Source organism: Platalea leucorodia (assembly GCF_965183815.1).
Source record: "Platalea leucorodia genome assembly, chromosome: 9".
Taxonomy (NCBI): domain Eukaryota; kingdom Metazoa; phylum Chordata; class Aves; order Pelecaniformes; family Threskiornithidae; genus Platalea; species Platalea leucorodia.
In genome coordinates this window covers 17,028,413-17,051,372 of record NC_138831.1, presented here as the reverse complement: position 1 = coordinate 17,051,372, position 22,960 = coordinate 17,028,413, and the positions used below count along the sequence as shown (strand labels likewise).

The following is a 22,960-nucleotide window of genomic DNA, read 5'->3' as shown; positions in this document are numbered from 1 at the left end:
GTATAGCAAGTAAGAAGTAGGGTTCTTCCTAGATGGTGCTAAAATCTGTAGGGGTGTTAATGATATTTTCATAATATGATTTTGGTAGTTGGTTAATTTGAATTGCATCTCATGGTCTTGCTGACCAGCGGCAAAGCTTTTGAGTCTGTCTGTAGGTCTGACTAACGTGTGTTTCACTTTTTCTGCTGTTCTAGCGTGGGCACCTTTGGAACAAATTTTCCCCGGCTCATCGTCAATCAATTTAAATGGCTTGACAGGCTTCTTGACAGCCAGGTGCGTACTGATGGTGCAATCGCATGTATGTTTTTTTCAGTCAACTGTGGAATGCCTCTCAGGTGGGATGAGATCAATTATTATGCTAATGAGAACTGATGTTGTTTTCATATTCCCATGCTGAAGGAGAGATTTAATTCTGTCTGTTTTATTATGATTGCCTTCAGTGACTTTTGAACATCCCCTTTTATTGTTTTTCTGCTTCCCTTGCTCTAAGTCTCCTTTTTCATAAATTTGTATCTGTATGTATGTATCCACATGGGTGACCCCATTTTAAAGCTGTTGCTGGCAGGAAGTTACAATCCCCTCTTCTTTAATTTTATCAGGAGATACTGGATACTTGCAAGCATCTGGGGATGAATTCTCTGTTCCTGCTTTGGTGGTTCTTTTCCTTCTTTCCCTAAGTCAGTCAGTCTCTGTGGGTTACTTTGGACCGGAGGGCTGTTACTAGAGAGTCCCAGAATTAACTGAATCAAGAAGTCATACTAAACACTGAGAAGCTTGCTGTTGGGTATCCCAGTTTCCTTTGCTCACCAAGATAGTTATATCCTACCTGAAAAATACTGTTGTTCCAAAAAAGTCTATACTATGCTTCATGACTTCAACAGGACAATGAGTTAAGGGACAGTTGGCATAAATCCAGGCAAATGACTTCCTGGGTGACCTTACATGCATAATAATTTTGCCATGCTAATGAAACGCTTGCTCACAGTGAGACTCATGCATTTTACAAGTGCTCCTCTTGTCTGCAGGATCTCGTCCAGAAGTTAATGCAGATGGTTAGTGTCTCTCCTGTACCAATCCAGCATGATATTATCACTAGTTTACCTGAGATCCTGGAGGATTCCCAGCAAAGTGAGGTTGCCAGAGAGCTCAGGTACAGATGATTCTGCTTGGTTTGTTTGGTCTTTCTGTGCGCGCGCTTTCTGCGCTTTTTGCTCTTTCTTGCCGTGCTTTTTGCGCTTGCTTTTTGCTCTTTGTGCGCATTCTTTTCTCTCTTTTTTTTTTTTCTTCCCCTCCTTGTGCTTGAGAGAAAAAGACATCATGTTGTCCTGGTTTCAGCTGGGATAGAGTTAATTTTCTTCTTAGTAGCTGGTATAGTGCTGTGTTTTGGATTTAGGATGAGAATAATGTTGATAACACACTGATGTTTTGGTTCTTGCTGAGTAGGGTTTACGCTGGTCAAGGACTTTTCAGCTTCCCATGCTCTGCCTGGTGCATAAGAAGCTGGGAGGGAGCAGAGCCAGGACAGCTGGCCCAGACTGGCCAAAGGGCTATGCCATACCATATGACATCATGCTCAGTATATAAAGCTGGGGGAAGAAGAAGGAAAGGGGGGATGTTTGGAGTGATGGCGTTTGTCTTCCCAAGTAACTGTTACACGTGATGGAGCCCTGCTTTCCTGGAGACGGCTGAACACCTGCCTGCCGATGGGAAGCAGTGAATGAATTCCTTGCTTTGCTTTGCTTGCGCACACAGCTTTTGCTTTACCTATTAAACTGTCTTTATCTCAACTCAGGAGTTTTCTCACTTCTACTGTTCTGATTCTCTCCCCCATCGCACCGGGGGGGGGGGGGGGGGGGGGGGGGGGGGAGTGAGCGAGCGGCTGGGTGGGGCTTAGTTGCCAGCTGGAGTTAAACCACGACACGTGTTAATGCAGGTTGTACCAGGACTGACTAAAGTAGTAGGACAACAGTCCATTTCTGATAACAGTAACATTCAGGGACAGCTAGCACTGGCTTAGGACATTTCATTTGTGCTGTTATGCTCTTAAAGAGACGTCTAAATGCTCCAAAAGTGCTAAAAAATTATTAAACCCTTGACTACCTGGATACAGCACAGGTAGAATCCAGGTAAGTACTCGTTACTTTTGCTGGATCAGTCTGTGATCAGTCACTTTGATGTTACTATAGACAGCTTTTGATTTGGCTTGGATTCTGCTACAGTAAGGTTGAACATTGGTTTTATTAATAAAAAAAGCCCCACAACACAATAAACGTGTGCATGAAGCAGAACTTTCTGGCTATTTTATATACGTTTCTCAAGCATATTTACTGACCCAAAGAACAGGGGGACCTAATGCCAATTGCTATCCTCCCAGAGAGCACTACCTTAAGCTAGCCCTTATTTTAATAGTGTATTCATTTTACACAATAATTTTTTCAGTAGTCTTCGCCTATATTTAATTATACACATCAGTGTTTCTAATTCTTACCACTACACAGATCACTTACATTTATGCTGGTGTTAATTATCTTTTTAAACCTGTGGTCATTATTTCAGCTTACACCTGCATGCAGTGCATCCTGTTCCTTGTACCCTCTCAAAAGTAATTGTAGCTTTGTGTTTCCATTCTCAGTTTACTGTCTCAGCTTCTAGATAAAAAAAGCTCCACACAATTAAATTTTTTTATGCTAATCAAACTCCTCAGACTTCTGTTTTCTCTACTTGTATTTTTTCAAAGCTGAGAATCTAAACAGTATCAGCAAGACATATTTATTTCCATATTCTTAATAGCCTCTACCCATTTCTGATGTAGAAAAGTACTCATTGCTTGTTGTAATGAATTAGGGAGCATAAATAGAATTACCAGGAAGCTGAAAATGACGTGTTTTTCAACTAACAGAATTCAAGTAGAACAACTTGCTAGAGAAAGTTTATAAGAAACTTAGATGGCAGCCAAAATTATTAGATTAATTTTGGGAAAGGGAAGTCCATGAGGCTGTTAAACACAGCTGCAGACCCTTGGTCAAGAAGGTGCCAAGCCACAGCTTGCTGGAAGCCAGACCAGTTTATGTAGGAAGCATTTATAAATACTTGTCCAATTCTTAGTGTGTTTGTTCCCTATTGACCAGGGCTGGGGAGAGGATGCAGAATTAAACAGATTATCTGGTTGGGCCCATTGAGCCTTTCATTACATGTTTGAAATTCTTAGAGCAAATACTGTGACTAGGGAGGAGGTCACATATGAGACAGATTCAACTGGTGGCAATCTCAGTTACGCTTTGCTGATGGCACGTCCATGGGACAGAAGTGTGGCTAGAAGGTATCAGGCCCAAGTGATGTGTGTGGTTAAATCATATACCAGCAATCTCACTAATTTTTTCTATTTATGGTGAACCCAGGACCTTCCAATTTTCAAGTTCTTGCTGGAGGCTTGTACCAGGTCTTTGTCCATGCTCCCTGTTTTTACAAGATTCGAAGGAGGTAGATTCTTCATATCTGCTTCTAATCAGCAACCATAGAATCACAATTCAGCATGTTCGGAGAGGAGTGATAATTTAGGGAACAAGTTTTCCATAATGCCAGTGGCATGTTTTGTTGTGAGTTTCGGAGATTTTTTTGCAGTGACCACAAAAACTACTGGAATCATGCAATTTACTAAAGATCTAGTCATGGCTCTATTAAGAGGGTCATTTGTTTTCTTTTTCTTGTGTATCAGCTGCTTACTAAAACAGGGCAGACGGCTAACAGTTCCAATCCTGGATGCCCTTTCTCGTCTGGATCTCGATGCAGACCTTCTGGCTGAGGTAAGACCTTTTACTGAGCAATTGAGCAGAACCCAGCCCCTGCTTAGCAACACGAGAGCTAGAGCTGTTTGGTCATTCAAAGTATTCTGCTAAACCTGACTCCTATAGGCCTTCAAAAGTCCTGAGCTCGCTGAAATTGGAAAGGAGTCAGAGAAGCTAAAACTGTTTTTTGAAATGTTCATGAGGGGTTCAGTGAGGAGCAGAGAGAAGTTTTCTGGCTGTTACAGCATGTATTCAGAGATTTCAAACACAGCTATTTTGGCAAATGCAAAAGCACTGTCCTGCTGCAGTAAATTTTTTACTGCCCATCTTAAACGTGCTTATTGTTGCTATTTCTTTTTTTGAGGTACAGTGACCAGACTAGACTGCTGTATTCTAGACAGAGGCAGACTGGTGATTCAATAATTGCATGATCATAGTTTTTCTCTGCAGAACGCTGATAAAGGAGAAGAAATGATAGACCTTGTGTTTTCTGGACATGCTGGATTGTTGCGTTTCTTGCAGTTAGGCTGCTTATGAATAGAATAAAATTCGTTCATTTAAGTGCATTAAACACTATTTTACATAGTCCACAAAGGCTAGTGCTGCATAACAGGCTACACCTCTTCCATGCTTTTCCCTTTTGAAAGCCAGTTAAAAAATGATGGAGCCAAGCTCTTCTCGGCAGTGCCAAGTGAAATGATAAGGGGCAATGGCCACAAATTACAGCCTAGGAAGTTGAGGTTGGACATCTGGAAAAATGAGTTAGGATCTAGAGCACTGACATAAATGATCAAAGAGGTGGCAGGGGTTGGGGCGTTTCCTCCATCCTTGGATATCTTCAAGACCCAGTTAGCAAAGCCAAGGCCAGTCTGACCTAGTACTGACAATATTCCTGCTCTGAGCAGAAGGCTGGACTATAGGCCTCCAAAGATGCCTTCCCACTAACATAACCATGTTTCTGCGAACCATAGTTTTACAGCTGATCCAGTATTGCTTTCTCCTCAGGTGCGGCAGTCTGCCATGACCATTGTGCCTTCTGTAAAACTGGAAGATTTGCCTGTAGTAGTAAAATTCATCCTCCATAATGTCAAGGCAGCAGACGCAGTAGAGGTACAGTATTTTCTCTGTACTAAAGAGCAATAAATTGTCTAACCCAGTGCATGTTTTAACAGAGCACAGTTGCTTCACGCACAGAGGTGTACGCTTTAATGTTTTCAAGTAAAATTTTTTAATATTGCCAAGGATCAAAACACATGTAGAAACTATATCTGTCCTTTGATGTGGATTTGGTTCTGCTTTGGGGCATGAGAATTGAAACTTCCTCCTTTCTGCTGGCTATTGCAGATTTTTCTCAATTGTTCTTAGAATATTTTTTTTATGGTGTAAACATCTGAAGAACTGAAAGCAGTCAAATTGTCTTGAGTTAAACTCTTAGACTGAAAAACTGTGGTTAGGTGGCAACTTTAAGCCTTCGAATTTTATCTAAGAATTTTGCATTGTATGGACCTTCTAAGGGTTTTAAATTCCAGACATATCCAACAGACCTGGGCTTGCAACTTGGTAATTCTCTTCCTGTTTTCTCCACTGAGTTCTGTTTTAAATCATGTTTTGGAAACATCCCTGCAAGGGTGGTTCTCCTGTTGGAGGACTGTTTTAATTCTAAGATGTAAGCTTCCTCTGTTTCTCAAGTTGCTTTATCTAAGGAAACATACTCAGAATATTTTTAAAATGAACTAGATGAGTTTTGTTGCTGAACTATTGAATGTGCTTTTTTTCATACTTGGAGAAAGCCTCAGCTTAAGCCAGATGTGGATTGTGATCTGCCCAAATCTTTCAAGGAGACCACCGTGAAAAAAGCATGTGTATAGCACGCAACCCAGTCTGTGCTGATCCACTACAATTTGACAGCAGTTAAATTGGTAAATTCACATGCCCCAGAATTCCTATGGCTGTCATATATCTTGCTCTGCTGCTAAGCAGGATAAAACTAGTTCACAGCAACATACAGCAGATATAGGTCGGAATTTCACAGAGTAACTCTTAAGAAATCCTCATCTGCTTTCTGCATGCATGTGCATGACAGTGAAGAGCAAAGTGTGGCCAGTTCACTTTCTAAGTATAAAAACAAGAGTTTGAGCATGGTTAAATGCTTATAAGCCTTTACAAATACATGCGTTTTTGATTTGTAATTTTAAGGTTATTCTCTGAGATTGTATTTTCTTTTCCTCAGCCTTTTCTTTCCTCATATGTCACAGTGATTTGTGCCGGGATTTGTGTTTTACAGGTGATTTCTGATCTTCGTAAGAGCTTGGATCTGTCATCATGTGTTCTGCCCCTGCAGATCCTAGGTTCCCAGAAGAAGCTTAAAAGCCAAGTCCAGGCCAGGTACTTGAGCTGATTTACATGATTCTCCAAGGGTAAGATGGGACAAGAGAACTTTGGCTCTTCTTTATCTGGTCTCTCTGGCACACATGGTTACATACGTGAGCCTAATTTGTCCCAAATAAAGGTGCTGACATCTTTATTCCTTCCTGCTTGGTGCTAATGCAGCATGTTTGTCAGTCCTTGTGGAGCCGGCTTCCCTTGCCATGCACGTAGTTCCTTTTGACCCATCTGCATCCATGTCTGCGTGGGGGTATGCAACTCCATTTATAATAATGTTGCTGCTAGTTCATCTGCTTTAAGTTCCCTCCAGTATGTCTTTGGTTGATTCTGCAACCTCTGCTTCCACCCTTTTCTGAAACTCTCTTCTGAAACTCCCTGTCCTCGCCAGAGCATTCCCTCTAGAGAATGGCTGCTGTAAGTAACTGCTGTGACTGCTAGGCTGCCTTATTCCTTTTACTATAGTATTTACAATGACTGAGTCTCTTTCTGATCATTTACAGTTCTCCCATGAGTCAAGTAACCACCAGCCAAAACTGTGTGAAGCTACTTTTTGATGTGATCAAGTTAGCTGTGAGATTTCAGAAGGATGTCTCTGAAGCCTGGATTAAGGTAAGATGCTTCAGTCCTTGTTTCCTTATTTAATTGGACACCTAGGTTGAGCCTGAGCCTTTCTTGTAATCAAATGTGATATCAAAAGACAAATGTTAGCCCTTCATTTTGCTGATACAGATTTTATTCTGTGTTCCAAATTAGCAATGATTTTTCAGGAGTCTGCTTTCTTCTTCAGTTACTGATTTCACAGTGCTTGCAAGATGGCCATGGGGCTCCACTCTACAGACCCCAAGTCTTGAAATGTGGGATAAACCTGGTTCTGCATGCTTACGAGAGAGTTTTGGAAAAAATAATCTTAGGGTTTTTTCTGTTTGCAAGACAGCAAAAAGGTATACCCATATGTTGAGACTGAGCTGTGTGAAGCCTTAAGGTGCTTGAAAATGTTCAGCAAGAAATCAATATTGGCTGGTATTGGGCTAAATTTAATTTTAAATTGCATTTCAATGTAAATCATGAAACTGTTTCTTGTTCTCAGCCTTTCATTGCTCAGTACCTTAGTTCCTTTTTCAAGCCCGATGTTATCTGAGAATGTCCTCGTTCAAGCTGAATTTTCATGCTGGTTTTTTGAGTGCCTTCTGGATTCTCTGCTGTTGGCAAGATCCAGTTTGCTGGCTTTGATAGCTGTCCTGTTGTAGAGGAGAGAGGTCTGTGAGCAGTATTTCTTTTGGTGTCTGCCTTTTTTGATGTGGTTTTGGAATATAGTATCGTAATCTAGCATAACAGCTTTCTTGCTTTTTTGCTTGTAGGCTATTGAGAACAGCACATCTGTATCTGACCATAAGGTAATACTTCTGACTCTGCACTTGTCTCTACGAGTGTCCTCTTCTGCTGGTGTTTTCAAGGGCTTTCTTCGTGGTTGTAGATGAAGAGATTTTTCTAGTTGGAGCAGAAACTGCCAGTGATGTTGCATGGGTGGTTCTTTTGGTATTTGACTCACTCCTAGTATAATAGCTATCCATTTTCTTTGTAACTCTTAATTCATCCCTTCTAAATGTCAAGTTATCCTGCTTTAATTCTGTCTTGTTGGACTGATGAGGTTTTTCTACAGTTGTGGCTGTTGGAGGTTTTGAGCTTTTGATTTTCTTCTCGGTTTTGATTTCAAAGTGTGTGTCTGGACCGTTCAATATCTTTTCAGCATAATGATTGGTGGTTAATTCCTCAAAAAGGTTCTGGATCTGATAGTTTTGCTGCTAATCCATTCTACAAACACCAAGAACAGGAAGCAAACTGAGAAAGTACTGAGGAACAAAATTCAACTGGGCTGTATGCCAGAGCAGCTGATGCAGAATGCCTTCCAAAATCACTCAATGGTCAGTGCTAATTCTGCTTTGGGACTCCCTCTTTTATCTCTCAAAGATCTTGTCAGATGATGATTTAACCCTGTGCTGCATTATTTATACTATTCCTGTTATGTATTTTTACTTCTGTTTTTTAATTTTTGGTCCTAGATCAATCACCCCAGGCCCATGTCCTCTGTTGTAACTGTCACATGGTTTTTTTGGAGATGAGCTTTCCTCAGAATTGGATGGGCTTTTTATTTTGGTGCAAAACCTCTCAGTCTAAGAGATGTGGTCTAGCCCAAGATCTCTGCTGTGTGTTCCAGACGTGCTGTTGTCTCCCACAGTATTTTTAGAAATTAATCTGTTTACATGCACCGTTTTTCAAGTGTAATGGTTTCTAGGTCTAAATAGGTGTATATATATTGGGCATATGTTTGTAAAGTAACGTAAATTACTACTTACTATGAGAAAACCGAAAAGTTCAGGGGAAAATGACACAGTGCTGCTTGTCAGAGGTAGAGGGCAGATGAGAAACAGTGAGTTATGAATTTTGAGCTATATTAATGCCTTAAGTAGGCACGTTTTATTCTGAGTATAAGTGGGTTTCATTCAGTTTTAGTTTAACTTCCTTCCAGAATAAGTTAAGATAAAGTAAATTAGGTCCCTTTACATCTGAATACGAGCTTGTTGTTCAAAGGAACTCTGTATGATTAAGCTAACCTGAAAACTTAACTTAGATTTTTTTCTGAGTATCTTGATGTAGCAAAGTCCTTCTGTTAAAGTAAGGCTAAGAGTGTGTCTGTCTGGGGCTTTTATTTAGTGGTACATTGCTGTAACGTGACTTCTTTGGTGTCACCCATAAGGGATATGCTGCTGTGAGCTCTGCAGCTTTGCAGGTTGGCTTCTTAACCAATCTGTAACTCCTTTGTGTGGAGAAGGTTAGAGAAACTCATTCTGGTGTGCCTTATCTGCTCTTGTTGCCCATTTGTGCGAGAGAAGATAGTCAGAGAAGGCAGGAAAGCACCTACTAAACTAGGTGAAGCGTTTGGGATGAGCTGTAGCATGCCCTTTATTTAGGGAGCTGAGTGTGATTAAAATGAGCAGCAATAATCTTCTCTATCATGATGTCTGTATTTCAGGTTATCAAAGACTTCTTCCCTTCAATCCTAGCACTTGCTCAGACGTTTCTGCACTCTGCACACCCAGCCATAGTCTCCTTCGGCAGCTGCATGTACAAACAAGCTTTTGCAGCCTTTGACTCTTACTGCCAGCAGGTATAGTGTGATGGATGGCATCTGTTTTATTTGTGTTTGCACTTTGTTCTGGAATGTATGTCATGATCCTTTAGGGGGAGAGGATTTAAGGCAGCTGGAAGCCTTTGGAGAGAGGTCTGTGTTGCAGAGTAGGCCAAGCAGAAGATGGGGAACAGTCACAGCAAGGCTCTGGTAGCAAGTGACTCAAACATAGAGACTGCTGGGAGGAGCAGGGAGCAAACGGGTAGGCCTTGGAAGCGACAGAACAAAAAATACTTCTGAGGCAGAGCAGACTGTGCTGGGTTTCCTGCAATTCAGAAAGCAAACTAGTTGGCTGAGATCTAGCCAGGAAGTCAGGACTGGCCGCCAGGGTCATGGAGGAGATTTGTTCAAAAATCCATATTCCTGTTCTGTCTTACCTAGTCACTTTGAGGATCCTCTGTTTTAAAAAGCCATTGTTATAGTTTGTATTGAAACTTTTTTCCCTTTCCTTGGGTAACTTACTGTGATGAAAAAGTTTATGCAGATTTCCCTCAGAGCTCTGACCAACTTGGACTCCTTCTGCATACTCTGAAATAATCACAGACTAGACTTTCAGCTCTGTGTATGAGTTCCTACAGACATGCTGACATCAGAAAATTTGGGGATTGAAGACAGCTCTGCACAAGCTGTTGAATGTATTTGCACTTTTTTGGGCACAGTATGTTTATAATTAGGACTGTTTCCAGTGTTGTATCTGTATTACTTATTACGGCAAACGTAACAGACAAACAAAAAAGCAACTGGGAAAAACCTGAGATGTGAAGGCATACAGTGTTATCTGCAACAAGCTAGTGAGTCTAGTAATATTTTGAGATGTTAAGAATTTCAAAAGAGGATGGCTGTATTAGCAATGAGTGACATAGAAAAGACCCTGAGCCAGAGACAATGGATGAGAGTGGAGAGGGATCCCTGTCGAGAAGTCAACTGTAAGGCCATAAAAAGATTTTTGAAACAAAAATGTAAATTTTGATTTGCTGGTGATAAAGATTATTAAGACACTGGAACTGCTGAAGTTAGAGGCAATGTATTCCTGGGTAAGTTTCAGTGTTTTGTGCACCTAAGAAAATAGGGTAGATTTTTATCATCATATGTGATGGTAGCAAAGAGCAGAAGCTGCAGCAATGTTAGCAAGCAGGCAGGAAACATTTGGTGAAGATCTGCTTTATGGACTCATGGGATCTTTTAGAACTGAATAAAATTTGTGCTCAAGGAGAAAAAATATTATGGATATCAGGAATTAAAGAGCAAACTGAGAAGGGGCTTAATATGGTTGAGTTTCAGGATGATTATCTGTGCTTGATCAATGTATTCTATAGGAGCAGAACAGGGCATTTTTCTGTTGACATTTCATTATGGTTTCTCTGGGGGCTTTTTTCTCAGGAGGTTGTGACTGCTTTGGTGACTCACGTGTGCAGTGGAAATGAGACAGAACTGGACATTTCCCTGGATGTGCTCACTGATTTGGTGATGCTGCACACATCCCTTCTGATGCGCTATGCCACCTACGTGAAGGTATGAATATTTCTGTGGGCATATAGCATTTCAGGACCCTTACACCACTTTGCCCCAGATCCAGAATGGGTCAGTACTTTTCAGAAACAGAGGTAATGGAACAACTCATACCTCTAAAGCTATCTGTCTTGAGAAACGCAGTAGTCAGAAGTGAAAGGTATCTACTATGAAGGAGTGAGCTGTAAGACAGGACTGTATATTTTTTTGACAGGGGAAATTGAGATAGACAAAGAATAAAAAATTACCCTTCCCTTTAACGGGAGAATACTTAAATTGCAGGCCTGAAATGACACCTATGATGGAAGGAAAATGCTATCTTTATTAACATCAGCTATTTCAAATACCCCTTTGTGGACTGCCTGTTCTACCACACTGAAAGACTGACAGTACTTTAGCCAGTATTTGAATCCTAAAACAAAACCCGACAGGGATGGGAAAAGACTTATGTCCTAAAATGTAAAAGAAGAAAGTACTCAATTAGGACAAAAAAATGGGTTCTTAACTCATAAGAGTGACAAGCAGGGTCAGGCCTGCCCAGTTGCTTGTTTCCAAAAGTAGTAAAAGTGGAGACTGAGGGAAGAGCAAAACAGCAAAGCAAGCATGTAGCAATACTTGAACGCTGCCCTATCTGTGGTGATTTGTAGCTTAAGGACATCCTGTATTTAAGAGCCCTTGAAGAGTATGTGTATTCCCCCCACCCCTCTGACTTTTTTCATGCCCACTTGGTGTCGTTCTGTAGTTTAGGTACACACTGTGGGAAAGCTATATACTTTCTGCTGTTTAGCTCGTTGATTGTTAAATTTAAATTACTTGCTTAAAATATGCTATAAAGGCATTAAGATCTGCCATAAGAATTTGCAATGCAATCTGTCACACATTTGATGGGTATAACAGGAAGAAATGGGACTTGCTTGTCTCCTGGCAGAGGGAGGACGTGATAAGGACTCAGGGTTGAAAGTAGTCCTTGAAAGAGAGAACCTAAAACTCCTGCTCATAATTGAATGCATTCTCAGTGCAATGGGGAGTAGTTGCCTACAGCAGTCTGCTGAGACCTTCCTCCTGACCTTGTTTGCATGTTCTTGTGCTGGCAGATCATTTACAGATTATGGTTTCTATGGGCCAATCTTTGATACATTACCAAATCTTGTATCTGAAACACATTAATCAATGCTCTGGCCAGACCTCAAGATCTGGCAGTGTACCATGTTTGGCATGCATCTCAGAGGTGGTTGAGGTGCTAGCCAGTTACCTGTAAGAAGATCTGTAGAGCTGCAGATGCCCGGCGTGTTTGACACTGAGCTGGAGCCTCTCCACCACAGAGAGAACATGCAGATCTTAGCCCAAATCATTTCCCCAAACAGCTATTTTTTAAATCTTAAAACTGGGTGAATTTTCTTGAGGGATGCAAAAGTGCTTATCTAATCCTGTCAAACTTGACACCTTGCTTCAAATCCTCCTTGAGGTTGGCCAGTAGTAGGAGAAAAATAATGGCAGCAAAATGCCATGTCAGTGGTAGGAAAGCTAGCATGGCTCTGGGAAACAGCTGGACTGTTTTTCACTGAAGCACTGGAACAAGAAATATCCTGAGAACGCCAGCCAGCAAAGAAAATTCCACCCCTAAATTGTTAACAACTTGACTGTTAAAGGGCTTGTAATGGAAATATTAGCAAAAACCCCATAATGTTCATTTTGTCAAATACTCTGAATGCTGTGACCTAACCTGTGATAGACGATAAATAGCTGTCACTAACGGGATTGGAGCACTCCCAAAATGCTTATGGTAGCCAGATTGTTCTTCCCATTCAGCCTCTGATAAAATGAACTGCAATAATTGAGGCCAGAGCAATAGTTCTGGATTTATGTTTATTTTATTTGAATGTAGCTTTTTCCTGCCTGTACAAAAAAGGTGAAGTTAATTGCTTCCCTGCGGTTGACAATGGTGTATTATTGGGAACATGGAAAGGGCTTCATGATTAATATCTGAGCTAGTTTGTGGCTTCTCTCTTACAGACCATTTTAGACTCTACACAGAAACTGAATCCATGCCAGATCCGGAAGCTTTTCTACATTCTCAGCACACTAGCATTCAGCCAGAGGCAAGAAGGAAGCTATATTCAGGTAAGCAGAGACACAACAGAAAGGAGTTCAGGCTGTACCTTGGTCCTTTTTGCTAGGTTAAATTCCAGAAGTTTTGTTGTGCAAATAGTGGCCTAATCTATGAACAGTGATTGATGTCAGGATGTCCTTCAACTTAAAATTCTCTTCTCCCCAACTGGCCGCAAGCCAGCTTGTGGCTCCAGATTTTCCTACTCTGTATAGTAAGGACTCATCACAGTGACTGCATACCTTACATCTTTCCTCTTCTCTTGCACTTCTAAGAAAGGTAGAGTTGATAGAAATGTTGGTGGAAGGGGACTGATGGCAGTCTCTAATCTAACCTCCCAGTCAAAGTGGGACTGTCACCAGCATGGTATCAGGTTGGCTGTGGCTTTGTCTAGCTGAGCCTTGAAGACTTGCAAAACTGTAAATTCAGCAGCCTCTTTCTCAAGCTTTGTTTCTCCATCATTTGGAAGCATTCAGAAAGCATAGTTCAGCTTCTTCCCTGAGATGTTCATCTCGATTCAGCTGCTTAATGTTTGTACACCAGAGACAACAAAGACACTCATGTTAGAAGAACTGACCTACACAACACAGAGGACCCTGCTGTGAAGTCGTAGACTTCGCACCTTTTGTGCCTCTAGTTTAAACACAAGAAGCTATCAAACCTGGTCTGTCCAAATTCATATTCATTTTACATAGGATACCTCGTATGACTCAGTTGCAGCATAATAGTGATGGTATCAGATACCTTTGTCTGGATTTCTGGCTCCTTGAGCATGGCAGTGATCAGATAAAGATAAAGACAGACCTCAAAGAAAGACATTTATTCCACAATGGAGATGTCTGGATTTAAAATCTTCCCATTCGTAAAGCTCAGCTCCTAGAAATTAGGACTATTTGTTTTTCTTTTGAGTCCCTGTGTAGTTTCTAGTTGTGGGTATGTTTGCACATGCTAGCTTGAGACTATGAAGGAAAACTGCTCTTCCTCTTTTCCCGATTGGTCTGTGGCATGTAAAATAGCATGTCTGTAGTCACTTCTTCCCACTCACTCTGTTGACATGGAGCTCTTCACTGCCAAAATTTCCAGTTTTATGGTAGGCTTAGCTCCTTTCTGAACTACTTTCCTCAGTAATTTCCCCCCCACACCCCTGAGTCTGTCTGTCTTGTGAATATTGCCTTGGCAACACACAAGGTGACTTTGCAGCCCAGAAGGACTAGCCATCAGGAAGAAGTGTTCTGTCTGTCACCCTCATAACTTGCAAAAAGAACGGGAGGAGTGTAAGCTCTGGAATTTATTCTGAGCTGAGAGTTTGTGACTGGGGGGGTCCAAGGTTGGTAGTTTGACTCTGTCCTTAGTGATACCAAAGACTCCAGGGGTAGATCACCCTGGAAAAGAAATCCGTATCCTGGGAACCAAATTCCTCTTTGCCTTCTCTTAACTAACTGTACTTCTAAAACCAATGCCTCTTGGACACAAGAATCTACAGGCAGATTAAGCATTTGTCCTTGCACTGCACAGGTCATTCCAGAGGCATCTTGCCTAATGAAGGTCAAGAAAAGATGGCATAACCACGAACTGTCCTTTTCTCTCCTACCAGTTTGATCTTGTTGGCACTGATAGTTTGCATAGCATAACTCAAGCCTTCATCTTCTCTGTCTCAAAACGCCTCTCTGGTCAGAGCTTGTGCTTTCATGCAGCGCTCAATCCCTGAGGATCTCTGTATGGGCCAACCTCCTCCTTTGCAGGACCAGTAGGGAGAGTTAATAAGAATCAATTCAACCAGGGCTGTTTTGATTCCATAATGTTTTTCAGTGGCCTGCGAGATCTTTGCTGCTTTTATGAAGCTGCTTCTGAGTTCTCCCACGTGCTCTGTTGCAGTCTGAGAATGCTGTTCCTCATAACAGGGATGCTGCTCTTCTGCAGTGATCATTGCTTAAGCTAGCAATAGGACTGTTGCTAACTGGCTAAAATAAGTGGGTTTTCTGCTTAGTGCATTCACTGTTCCATCCCTGCTTTGAAATAAATTATTTCCTGATACCTACTTCTAGATATCAGGAAGCTGCACTGTCCCTTAGCTTTGGTCAGGGCCCACTTGGCAGCCCTCTCCCATGATTGTCTGATTAGCTAAGGTTTCTGTCTTTTTTCACCTACAGTTTATCAGTTCAAGGGATCAGGCAGAACATATCCCTTTGTCAGAGACGCTACTCTGGACCTCTTGGTGGCTGCCCTGTTTTAGCCTCTGGTTAGCTGTTCCATCCTCATCTCTCAAGATAACGGCTTTCTTGATTTGCATTCCTCTGCCAGCAGTGCAGGTGCAGCTTGGATTCCTGTGGCTGATTTGCCACACACTCGTCTGTGCTTTGCCTTCAATCTCTTTGGCAAGTATTAGATGTCTCATCCAGGAGACTGATCTCCCAACTTTCCTGAAGCATCACACTTCTACAACTGAGTACGCTTCATGCTCTCGCTGTCAGGAGACCTTTTAGTCTATCATTAGTGGTCCAGGCTTTCAGAAGTCTTCAAAACTGTTTGTGCCCATTTTGGGAAAGCGTAACTGATTAGCTGCTTGACACAGCGGTTGAAATAGAGCATGCTGCATTGAGACCTGCTGTGGGCTTGCAGAGCTGCTGCAAAGAAACCTTTACAATTGTGCAGGGCATGCTTGCCCACAGCCAGGGGACAAGGGAGGCAGCATGAGAAATATCTTAATCCCAGGTGTTTGGTATGCTGTTGCCTACAGCTCTCTTTGGACCTTCACCAAGAACTGCTCCATCCCTCAGCCTCCTGAAGTTGACAGTGTTTTGGAGGGTACCTCTGCAGCTGCTGTTTGTGTGTGAAGGGCTCCAAGACCATCTGCTATTTTTTTAATGTAGTCTTCTATTAATTATAGATGAAACCTGGACCATCTACATGTTCTGTGTAGTAATGAGAGAAAAGTCAAAGCGAGTCACTTTTAATGCTGTTTGCAGCCTTACCTAGAGTAGTATCCAGTATTCTCGTAATAAAGGAAATCGCAGAACGTGCATTGCTTTTGCAAAGCTGCCCGCAGCCTTTGGAGATGTCATTAAGTGAAGATATCAATAGAATTGTGAGTAATGCACACAAGTACCTCTGTGGTGACATGGTCTGTGTCTTTCTTTTTAGGATGATATGCACATGGTGATCAGGAAATGGCTCTCCAGCACAGTTCCCAACCACAAACAAATGGGGATTATTGGTGCTGTTACCATGATAGGCAGCGTGGCATTAAAAAGGTGAGAGAGAATGTAGCAAAGGTGAATTTAACATGCTTTCAGTTCAGGCCAAACTAGGAGTGGGACAAAGAAAAGGAGGCATTGCCTTCTTGTTTGTGCACATCTTGGTCAAATCCAGGAACTTAAAACTCTTTTCTGCAGATTGTGGTATTTGGTGTTACAACCCATTCAATACTGCTCACCTGCTGCTAATCTCAAAGGCATCCTGAATTTCTTGTTAATGCCTATTCATGGATGCCTTGACTAGCACTAGCAGGACCTGTTGCTTGGAAAAAAAATTTGAACACTGTGGTGGACTGCCTGCAGATCCGCTTCTGACACTAAGGATGAATAAGTAGTGTGCTCCATGTTTGAATACAGGGAAATCTAAAAGATAAGCAAGGAGAAAGATTGTTACTGCTGTGCTGGGCATTGGCATAACAATTTCCAATGTACTGTATAAATAATTTATGAACAGCATTCATAAACCAGGCAAACTCCTGAAAAGAGCTGTGACAAAGATTAAAGCACCTGGAAAACAAGAATTTGACTGGTGTTGGGAAGCATTATCTAGCTCGCTGATTTTGCACTTCTTAATAAAATGCTTTTGCTGTTTATTATGTGAAGAGAAAAGCCCATCTTAGCTCCAGGCCCTGAGCCAGTGGACTTCATTATGGGGATGACTAGAGGGCTTTAGGTTTCAGTAGGTTAGAAAAAGCATATCCTTGAAGAAGACATTGAGGTCCCAAACAGCAGCAGGCCTTTTCATAATAATGTTCCAAGGAACATCTTTCATGCACAATTCTCCAGCTTCTGGAGAGAAAACCTTGTGTGTGTGATGGGTTTTGCCATTTCTTAAGTGTTGTGTAACAAAAGCAAGGTTATCAATCGCTTTCAGAAATGAAGGAGATGGTAGTTCATTGGAGAGACCAGAGCTGAACAGCGAGCGTGATGGGCAGGTGAGTACCAAGAATGGGGCAGTGTGGGAGAGAGGGAGGATATGGTCAGCAAGGAGGTGTGACTAGAAACACAGTCGTAGGTGAAGTAGTATGTGTGTAGGTTTACTGGGTCTGGGATTCTTGTACATTGACTGCAGAGCCAAGAATCTATTAAAAATTGTTTTGGAGAAACAAAGATCTATATGAAGATAGCACCCGCTGGTCTTGCCTATGGCTAGTCCAGGACAAGTAGTACTGCCGCTATCTAGTGAATGTCTTCTATTCAGACGTGATTTCAAACACAAAGGAAAGAAACAGGACAATCTGCTCCAGTGAGCCAAAGGTAACCTTCGCCTTCCTCTCAGCTTGGCAGCGGTGCCTTTCAGGCTATCTAGAGAAAGTACTTCTGCTGTACCGGGGTCGCCTAGCCTTGGCCTTTTTCCTTAATTCCTGTTGAAGAACCTTCTTCTAGGCTGGCACTCTATTTAAGGGTGGTCCTGGGCAGACTCTTTTGTGTTATTTCATGGTGGAGCAGGGCCAGGACCTTAAAAGACCTATGTTCCTTCTTAAAACTGGGTCTTTGCAAGACCAGTCACCATGGGCTGTTACCCTAGAGATGAAGCTTTGGATATGCCTCAGAGTAAATTAGTGTAAAAGGGGGAGGGACTCAAGGTAGAAGCTTGAGCTGGATCCATTTACCTTACCCATTCCTGCGGACTGCTCTCTCTCCTTTCAGCTTTCTACCTTGCTGGACCTTGTGGGCTTCTGCTGTGAGCAAACACCAGAGGTCTTGGCTCTGTACTATGATGAACTCGCCAGTTTGATTGAGAAGCAGAAGGGGAATTTGGACTTGCAGCTCCTGGTAGGTTGCAGAGTAGTTTGAACTTAATCACTTAAATGAGTTCTTCAGAAACATGATGTTTTTCAGGCATTGGCAGGACAGAGTCAATTTGAAGACTTCACTCCAGTATGAGAACTCTTTTTTTGTTCTAGGCATGCTTAAGGTTCCTATAAGAGATTGATCAGACACAAAATCCTCTTTCAGCTCTCTCAGCTTTTTTTGATTGTGGCAGATTCCTCATGGTGCTTTAACAGCTTCCTTTACGTGAACTTTTACATGACAACAGGGAAGCCTTTTAATGGAAATTAAATGACATTTCAGAGCCTGCTTTTAAGATTCATACATAAAACTACAATCTGAAAGAACTTTAAACTTAGTATTGAAATTGGCTTCTGGTCAGACTATTAAGGGTATCTGATGCCTAAGGACTTGGAAGAACTACAGTCATTTATGGTAATAAGTCAATAAATGGTATTGATGGTAATAGGAAGAGGTTTGTGAAGGCCACTGGACAGCTCTTTCTTCTTGCTGGGGACTCTTTTTGCATGTGTGCTGTGCCTGCCAGGAGGGCAGCAAGCCTTCTTGGGGCCCAGGAGAGCACTGAGGGCTGCTGTGGTATTGATCACTCTTTGTGGCACAAGTGCTCTTTGCCCCTGCTGGTTACGGAGAGGAGGAGCTGTGTGTTAGAATGAGGGAAGGCGACCAGGGAGCTGTGAAATGCTCGCAGTCACTCTAGACACTCTGTGCCTCGGGCTAGAAATGCCAGTCTCCTGAGGTCCAGCTGAGTGCTCCAAGGAGGAAAAGCAAAGGAAGGAGGGTTTCTCCTTTCTCCTTGCAAGACTGAAGTGTAAAAGCAAGCTAAGGTTCTTCTCACAACTTTTGTGCAGGTTTTTTGGGGTCTTTTCATGGTCTGTTTGTCCAGTCTCTGTCACATCTATTACTTTATTTCTCCCTTAATTGTTTCTAACAGTGTAAGCATGTGAAGTATGTGGGACACATTGTGTGAAATAAAACTTTGTCAGCACTCTATACCCATTTCATTCTGATGATTGGCTCTTAGGATACAGAACTTCCATGGCTACTTTCCTCTTTCAGCCAGCTGCTCTGCCTCTCTGCAGCACTGCGGAACTTGTAGACAAGCCCATGTCCAAAGAGCAAGGAAGAAATTGGTTGTACGTACTTAGCAATGTTTCCTGGCTTTGTCTCTAAAGGCAGGCTTTGGCTCTCCTTGCAGGCAGCGGGCTTCATTGCTGTACCTGTTCCAGGATACTTTTGCTTGGCTTTATCTTCTGCATTTTCCTCTGCTGCTGTTGAAGCTTTTTTCACTGAGCCCCTTTGCTGAGCAAGTTTTTTTCCTTTCTTTATAGGACGAGTTTGGGAAGAGTTTGGTGGAGGACTTTCCCAGTGACTTTGTGGTGGATCTCAACCCCACAGTGGATGGGTACGCTAATTGCAGGATAAGTATTTGTAATGTTTCTATCACTGACAGCTGAGTTTGTCAACAAGAGCATGTCTGTCTTTCCTTGCAGATCATTCTTGTTCCCAGTGAAGTCCTTGTATAATCTGGATGAAGATGAAAGTCAGGGAGCAATTGCTATTAACCTCTTACCATTGGTGTCGCAGAGCGAGCTTGGCAGGGTCACTGATGGAATGAGTAACCAAAGCAAAAGGTACTTTGACGCTTACCTTTGCAGTCATCCCACAGTTAAAGGAATTGTTTTCATTTGGTGCACTACACTGCTATCAGCCCTGCCTGCCAAAGTGCCTGATAAGGAGCTGGTCAGAGAATTTAGCAGTTTCCAGTGTTCTTTTTCCTTCTCTTGCTGTTAGACATATTCAGCTAGGTCTAGAGGCATAAGCTGGTGGGGAACCATCAGTCTTTCTGCCTGAGGCTGTTCAGGTGATCTTGGGTAAGTCATGCTGCATCTGCCTTGTTTCCCATCTGTTACATGAGAATAGTAGCTCTTTCTTCCAGTGTTATGGCGATATTGAATGCCATATTGAGATGGATAGGCAACTTTGAGGTGGCAAAATTAATATTTTGAGTGATGATTCTCAAATAGAGAGTCACCAAGGACTTAGTGTGCATCAACAGCACACGATTCATTTCACCTTCAGTTGTACTTTGACAACATAGACTTGTGCTCCAGAGCAAAACTACAAACATGCAGCCACAAGTGAAATTTGACTGAGAAATATGGGCTTTGTCTTTGGAGAATGGAACGTGAAGCATGTAAGAAATAAAAACATCCAATTAAACAGTAGGGCATTGAAGTTAAAAATAACAAAAGGCTTTTTTGTTTTTAACTGGCACCTTCATATCCTGCATAATTTAACGTCATAAGATTTTGCTGAGATTTCAGTCGTGCTTAAAAAAAAGACATGGCCACTTTAAAATAAAATATAGCTACTTTACATGCATCTATGGAAAAAATTTTAATTTTCCTGACTCAGAATGTGAGCAGCAGCATGCTACAAAACATTCAAGAAGGTTTCTCTGCTGCTCACAGTTGTCTTTTGCACAGTTTCTTATAGTTCCTTCTGAGTTATTCAACTTTGCTTTCTACCAGAAATAACTCTGACTTCATTTTTTTCTCCATTACAGCAGTTTTTCTGTCCTTATACGCTTTTCCAGAAAACTGGTGATCACCAATTTTTAATTTTTTTTTTTTAACCATATGGTGCATTTCTGCTCTATGTTGCTGGGACTTGCAAAAAGCAAAATAGAAGGCATAGGCAAGGTGGCATGGGGAGGACATTGGACATAATGGTAAAGTGATGGGCATTCTGGAGGTATGTAAAACATAGGACCCACTCTATTTTTTTTTTCCCCCTCCCCCCCCAGGGTAGTGTCACCGATATGTCTGTCACCCTGTTTCCGATTGTTGAGGCTCTACACTGGAGAGCAAAACAGTGGAAGCCTGGAGGAGATTGATGCCTTATTAGGTATGGGAAATGGACCTTTTATAGAGTGAGTCTGTCTGACTTGTTCCTGTCCCGGATCTGCAAAGACTTCCTGCAGTGGTAGGAAGAATTGTGCAGTTTGTGAAGGAGGCTGAGATGCTCTGTTGCCCACAAAGTGGAAGGGAGGCAGAGGAGACAATTGCTTTGTCTGGGGATGGAGTGGCTGACGAGGCTTACTCCAAATAGCCATTGGAATTGATACAGGCTTTGGTAAGAAACTTTGTCCATGCGAAGACCAAAGGATGGGTAGCAAACTCAGTCCAACATGTTCTCTTCCTGCTTTGTCCCAGGTTGCCCCCTGTACCTGACTGACCTGGAGGTTGCAGGGAAGCTGGACTCCCTATCCAAGCAGGAACGTGAATTTCTGTGCTCACTCCTGTTCTATGCTCTCAACTGGTTTCGTGAGGTGAGTAGAGCCTTGTCTGCATGTTCTGGAGTGTCACTGAGGAGCAGCACTTACAAACACTAACCCAAGGCTTCAAGGATACAATTGTTGTTGAAGAAGAGTCTTGCCTCTTGGAAACCTTCTCCAGCAAGGTCCTGGTGATCTATGTGTGTTCTTCTCTTCATTATCATTTATCCTTTATCCTGCTGCTAGCAGCAACTCTGCTTCCTTGGACACAGGCTCTAAGGACTGCCTCGCTGATGTGAATTTTCCACCTGCTACTCAGCTGCAGTCTGTATGCTCTGGCACATTTTGGTGTATGAAAATAGGTTTTGCTGTTGCAGGGAGGATGCTGTAAACCCCAAATATATGTCTAAATTATGAGGTAATATATGTCTAAACTATGAAGGGGGCATCAGAAAGAAAAGGTCTGTCTCACCACGCTGGAGAGCAGAGGAGTCGCCAGCTGGTCAAGGGCATTGCTTGTTGCCTTCTGCTTGGCATGTGTGAGGCCCTGCCTGCAGTACTGTGTCCAGTTTGGGGCTCCTGTTGTCATTCTGGAGTGAGTCCAGCGGAGGCCACCAGGCTGATGAGGGGCTGGAGCACCTGGCGTATGAGGGGAGGCTGGGAGAGCAGAGGTTGTCCAGCCTGGAGAGGGGAAGCCAGAGGGAAGAGCATGTTGTGGTCTTTTACTGTGGTCTCCTGTTAACTAACAGAAAGGTTGTGCTCCACTTCCAGAGAAGCTGTGCCTTTCCTGGAGATGCTCAGTGCTCTACTAGAAAAGGCTTTGAGCAACCTGTTTAGTTAACGCTGCTTTGAGCACGGTGTTGGACTAGAGGCCTCCGCAGGTCCCTTGCAAATTCGGTTGTGATTGTATGCTTTGTTCTGTACCTCTGTGAGCTTACAGAAGGGTGAAATGCAGTGCCTTCAGGCAGATTTGGACCACGTATTTGCTAACATTGATGGTCAGTGGGAATGTTCCCTGCTGGGTTTATTCTGATAACGTGAGCTATGTCAGAGTTGGTGCAATTCCACATCCCCAGTCCTCCCTGTTCCTCCTCTTCTCCCAGGACTGCCTCTTTCCTGGCAGACCTGGGAAGTGCCAAGGGGTCTCCAGAGCCACAAGCAGCACAGAAACCTGGCAAGGTGCTGTTTGCTAATTCCTCTTCTTCAGTTAATATTAGACCTGTAGGTGTTGCTCTGTTGCTTTTTGTAGATTGCACCAATTATGTCCATGTTCTCATGGGCTTCTGAAGAGCTTTGTTCATGCAGTCTGGATCTGGTCACACAGGCCACTTGTGCTGTGTTGTGTGCTTATTCAGGACTTGAGGATGTTATTCAGAAAAGAAAAAGTAGTAAAAGGGGGTACAAATCTCCCAAAGTCAGTGAGTTTGGTTTGTATCTCTAGGTTGTAAATGCCTTCTGCCAGCAACAGGATGCTGAGATGAAGGGGAAAGTTTTGACTCGATTACAGAACATCACAGAGCTGCAGACTGTGCTGGGAAAATGCTTGGCAGGTGAGTATCAAACATTTGTATGTTTTGGGCCTGCACCAGCTGTGAAGTGAAAGAGATTGGCTTAAACATCAATGGAGGAAGTATAAGGTAACACATACTGCATTTTTACAGA

At 42.5% G+C, this 22,960-nt stretch overlaps 1 protein-coding gene across 1 annotated transcript in view; it reads left to right on the top strand.

Moving 5' to 3' along the window:
- Positions 1 to 22,960, top strand: part of FANCD2 (FA complementation group D2) — a gene marked incomplete at its 5' end in the record, with an annotated part of 55,646 nt that overhangs the window by 6,713 nt on the left and 25,973 nt on the right. Inside the window, 19 exons of the mRNA XM_082322416.1 lie at positions 195 to 273; positions 1,026 to 1,150; positions 3,716 to 3,803; positions 4,791 to 4,895; positions 6,070 to 6,170; positions 6,671 to 6,779; positions 7,529 to 7,564; positions 7,949 to 8,092; positions 9,202 to 9,336; positions 10,738 to 10,869; positions 12,880 to 12,987; positions 16,115 to 16,224; positions 17,102 to 17,162; positions 17,878 to 18,003; positions 19,350 to 19,423; positions 19,512 to 19,652; positions 20,828 to 20,928; positions 21,237 to 21,352; positions 22,740 to 22,848. Coding sequence (XP_082178542.1) covers positions 195 to 273; positions 1,026 to 1,150; positions 3,716 to 3,803; positions 4,791 to 4,895; positions 6,070 to 6,170; positions 6,671 to 6,779; positions 7,529 to 7,564; positions 7,949 to 8,092; positions 9,202 to 9,336; positions 10,738 to 10,869; positions 12,880 to 12,987; positions 16,115 to 16,224; positions 17,102 to 17,162; positions 17,878 to 18,003; positions 19,350 to 19,423; positions 19,512 to 19,652; positions 20,828 to 20,928; positions 21,237 to 21,352; positions 22,740 to 22,848 — 2,000 coding nt within the window. The remainder of the gene's footprint in view (positions 1 to 194; positions 274 to 1,025; positions 1,151 to 3,715; positions 3,804 to 4,790; positions 4,896 to 6,069; positions 6,171 to 6,670; positions 6,780 to 7,528; positions 7,565 to 7,948; positions 8,093 to 9,201; positions 9,337 to 10,737; positions 10,870 to 12,879; positions 12,988 to 16,114; positions 16,225 to 17,101; positions 17,163 to 17,877; positions 18,004 to 19,349; positions 19,424 to 19,511; positions 19,653 to 20,827; positions 20,929 to 21,236; positions 21,353 to 22,739; positions 22,849 to 22,960) is intronic.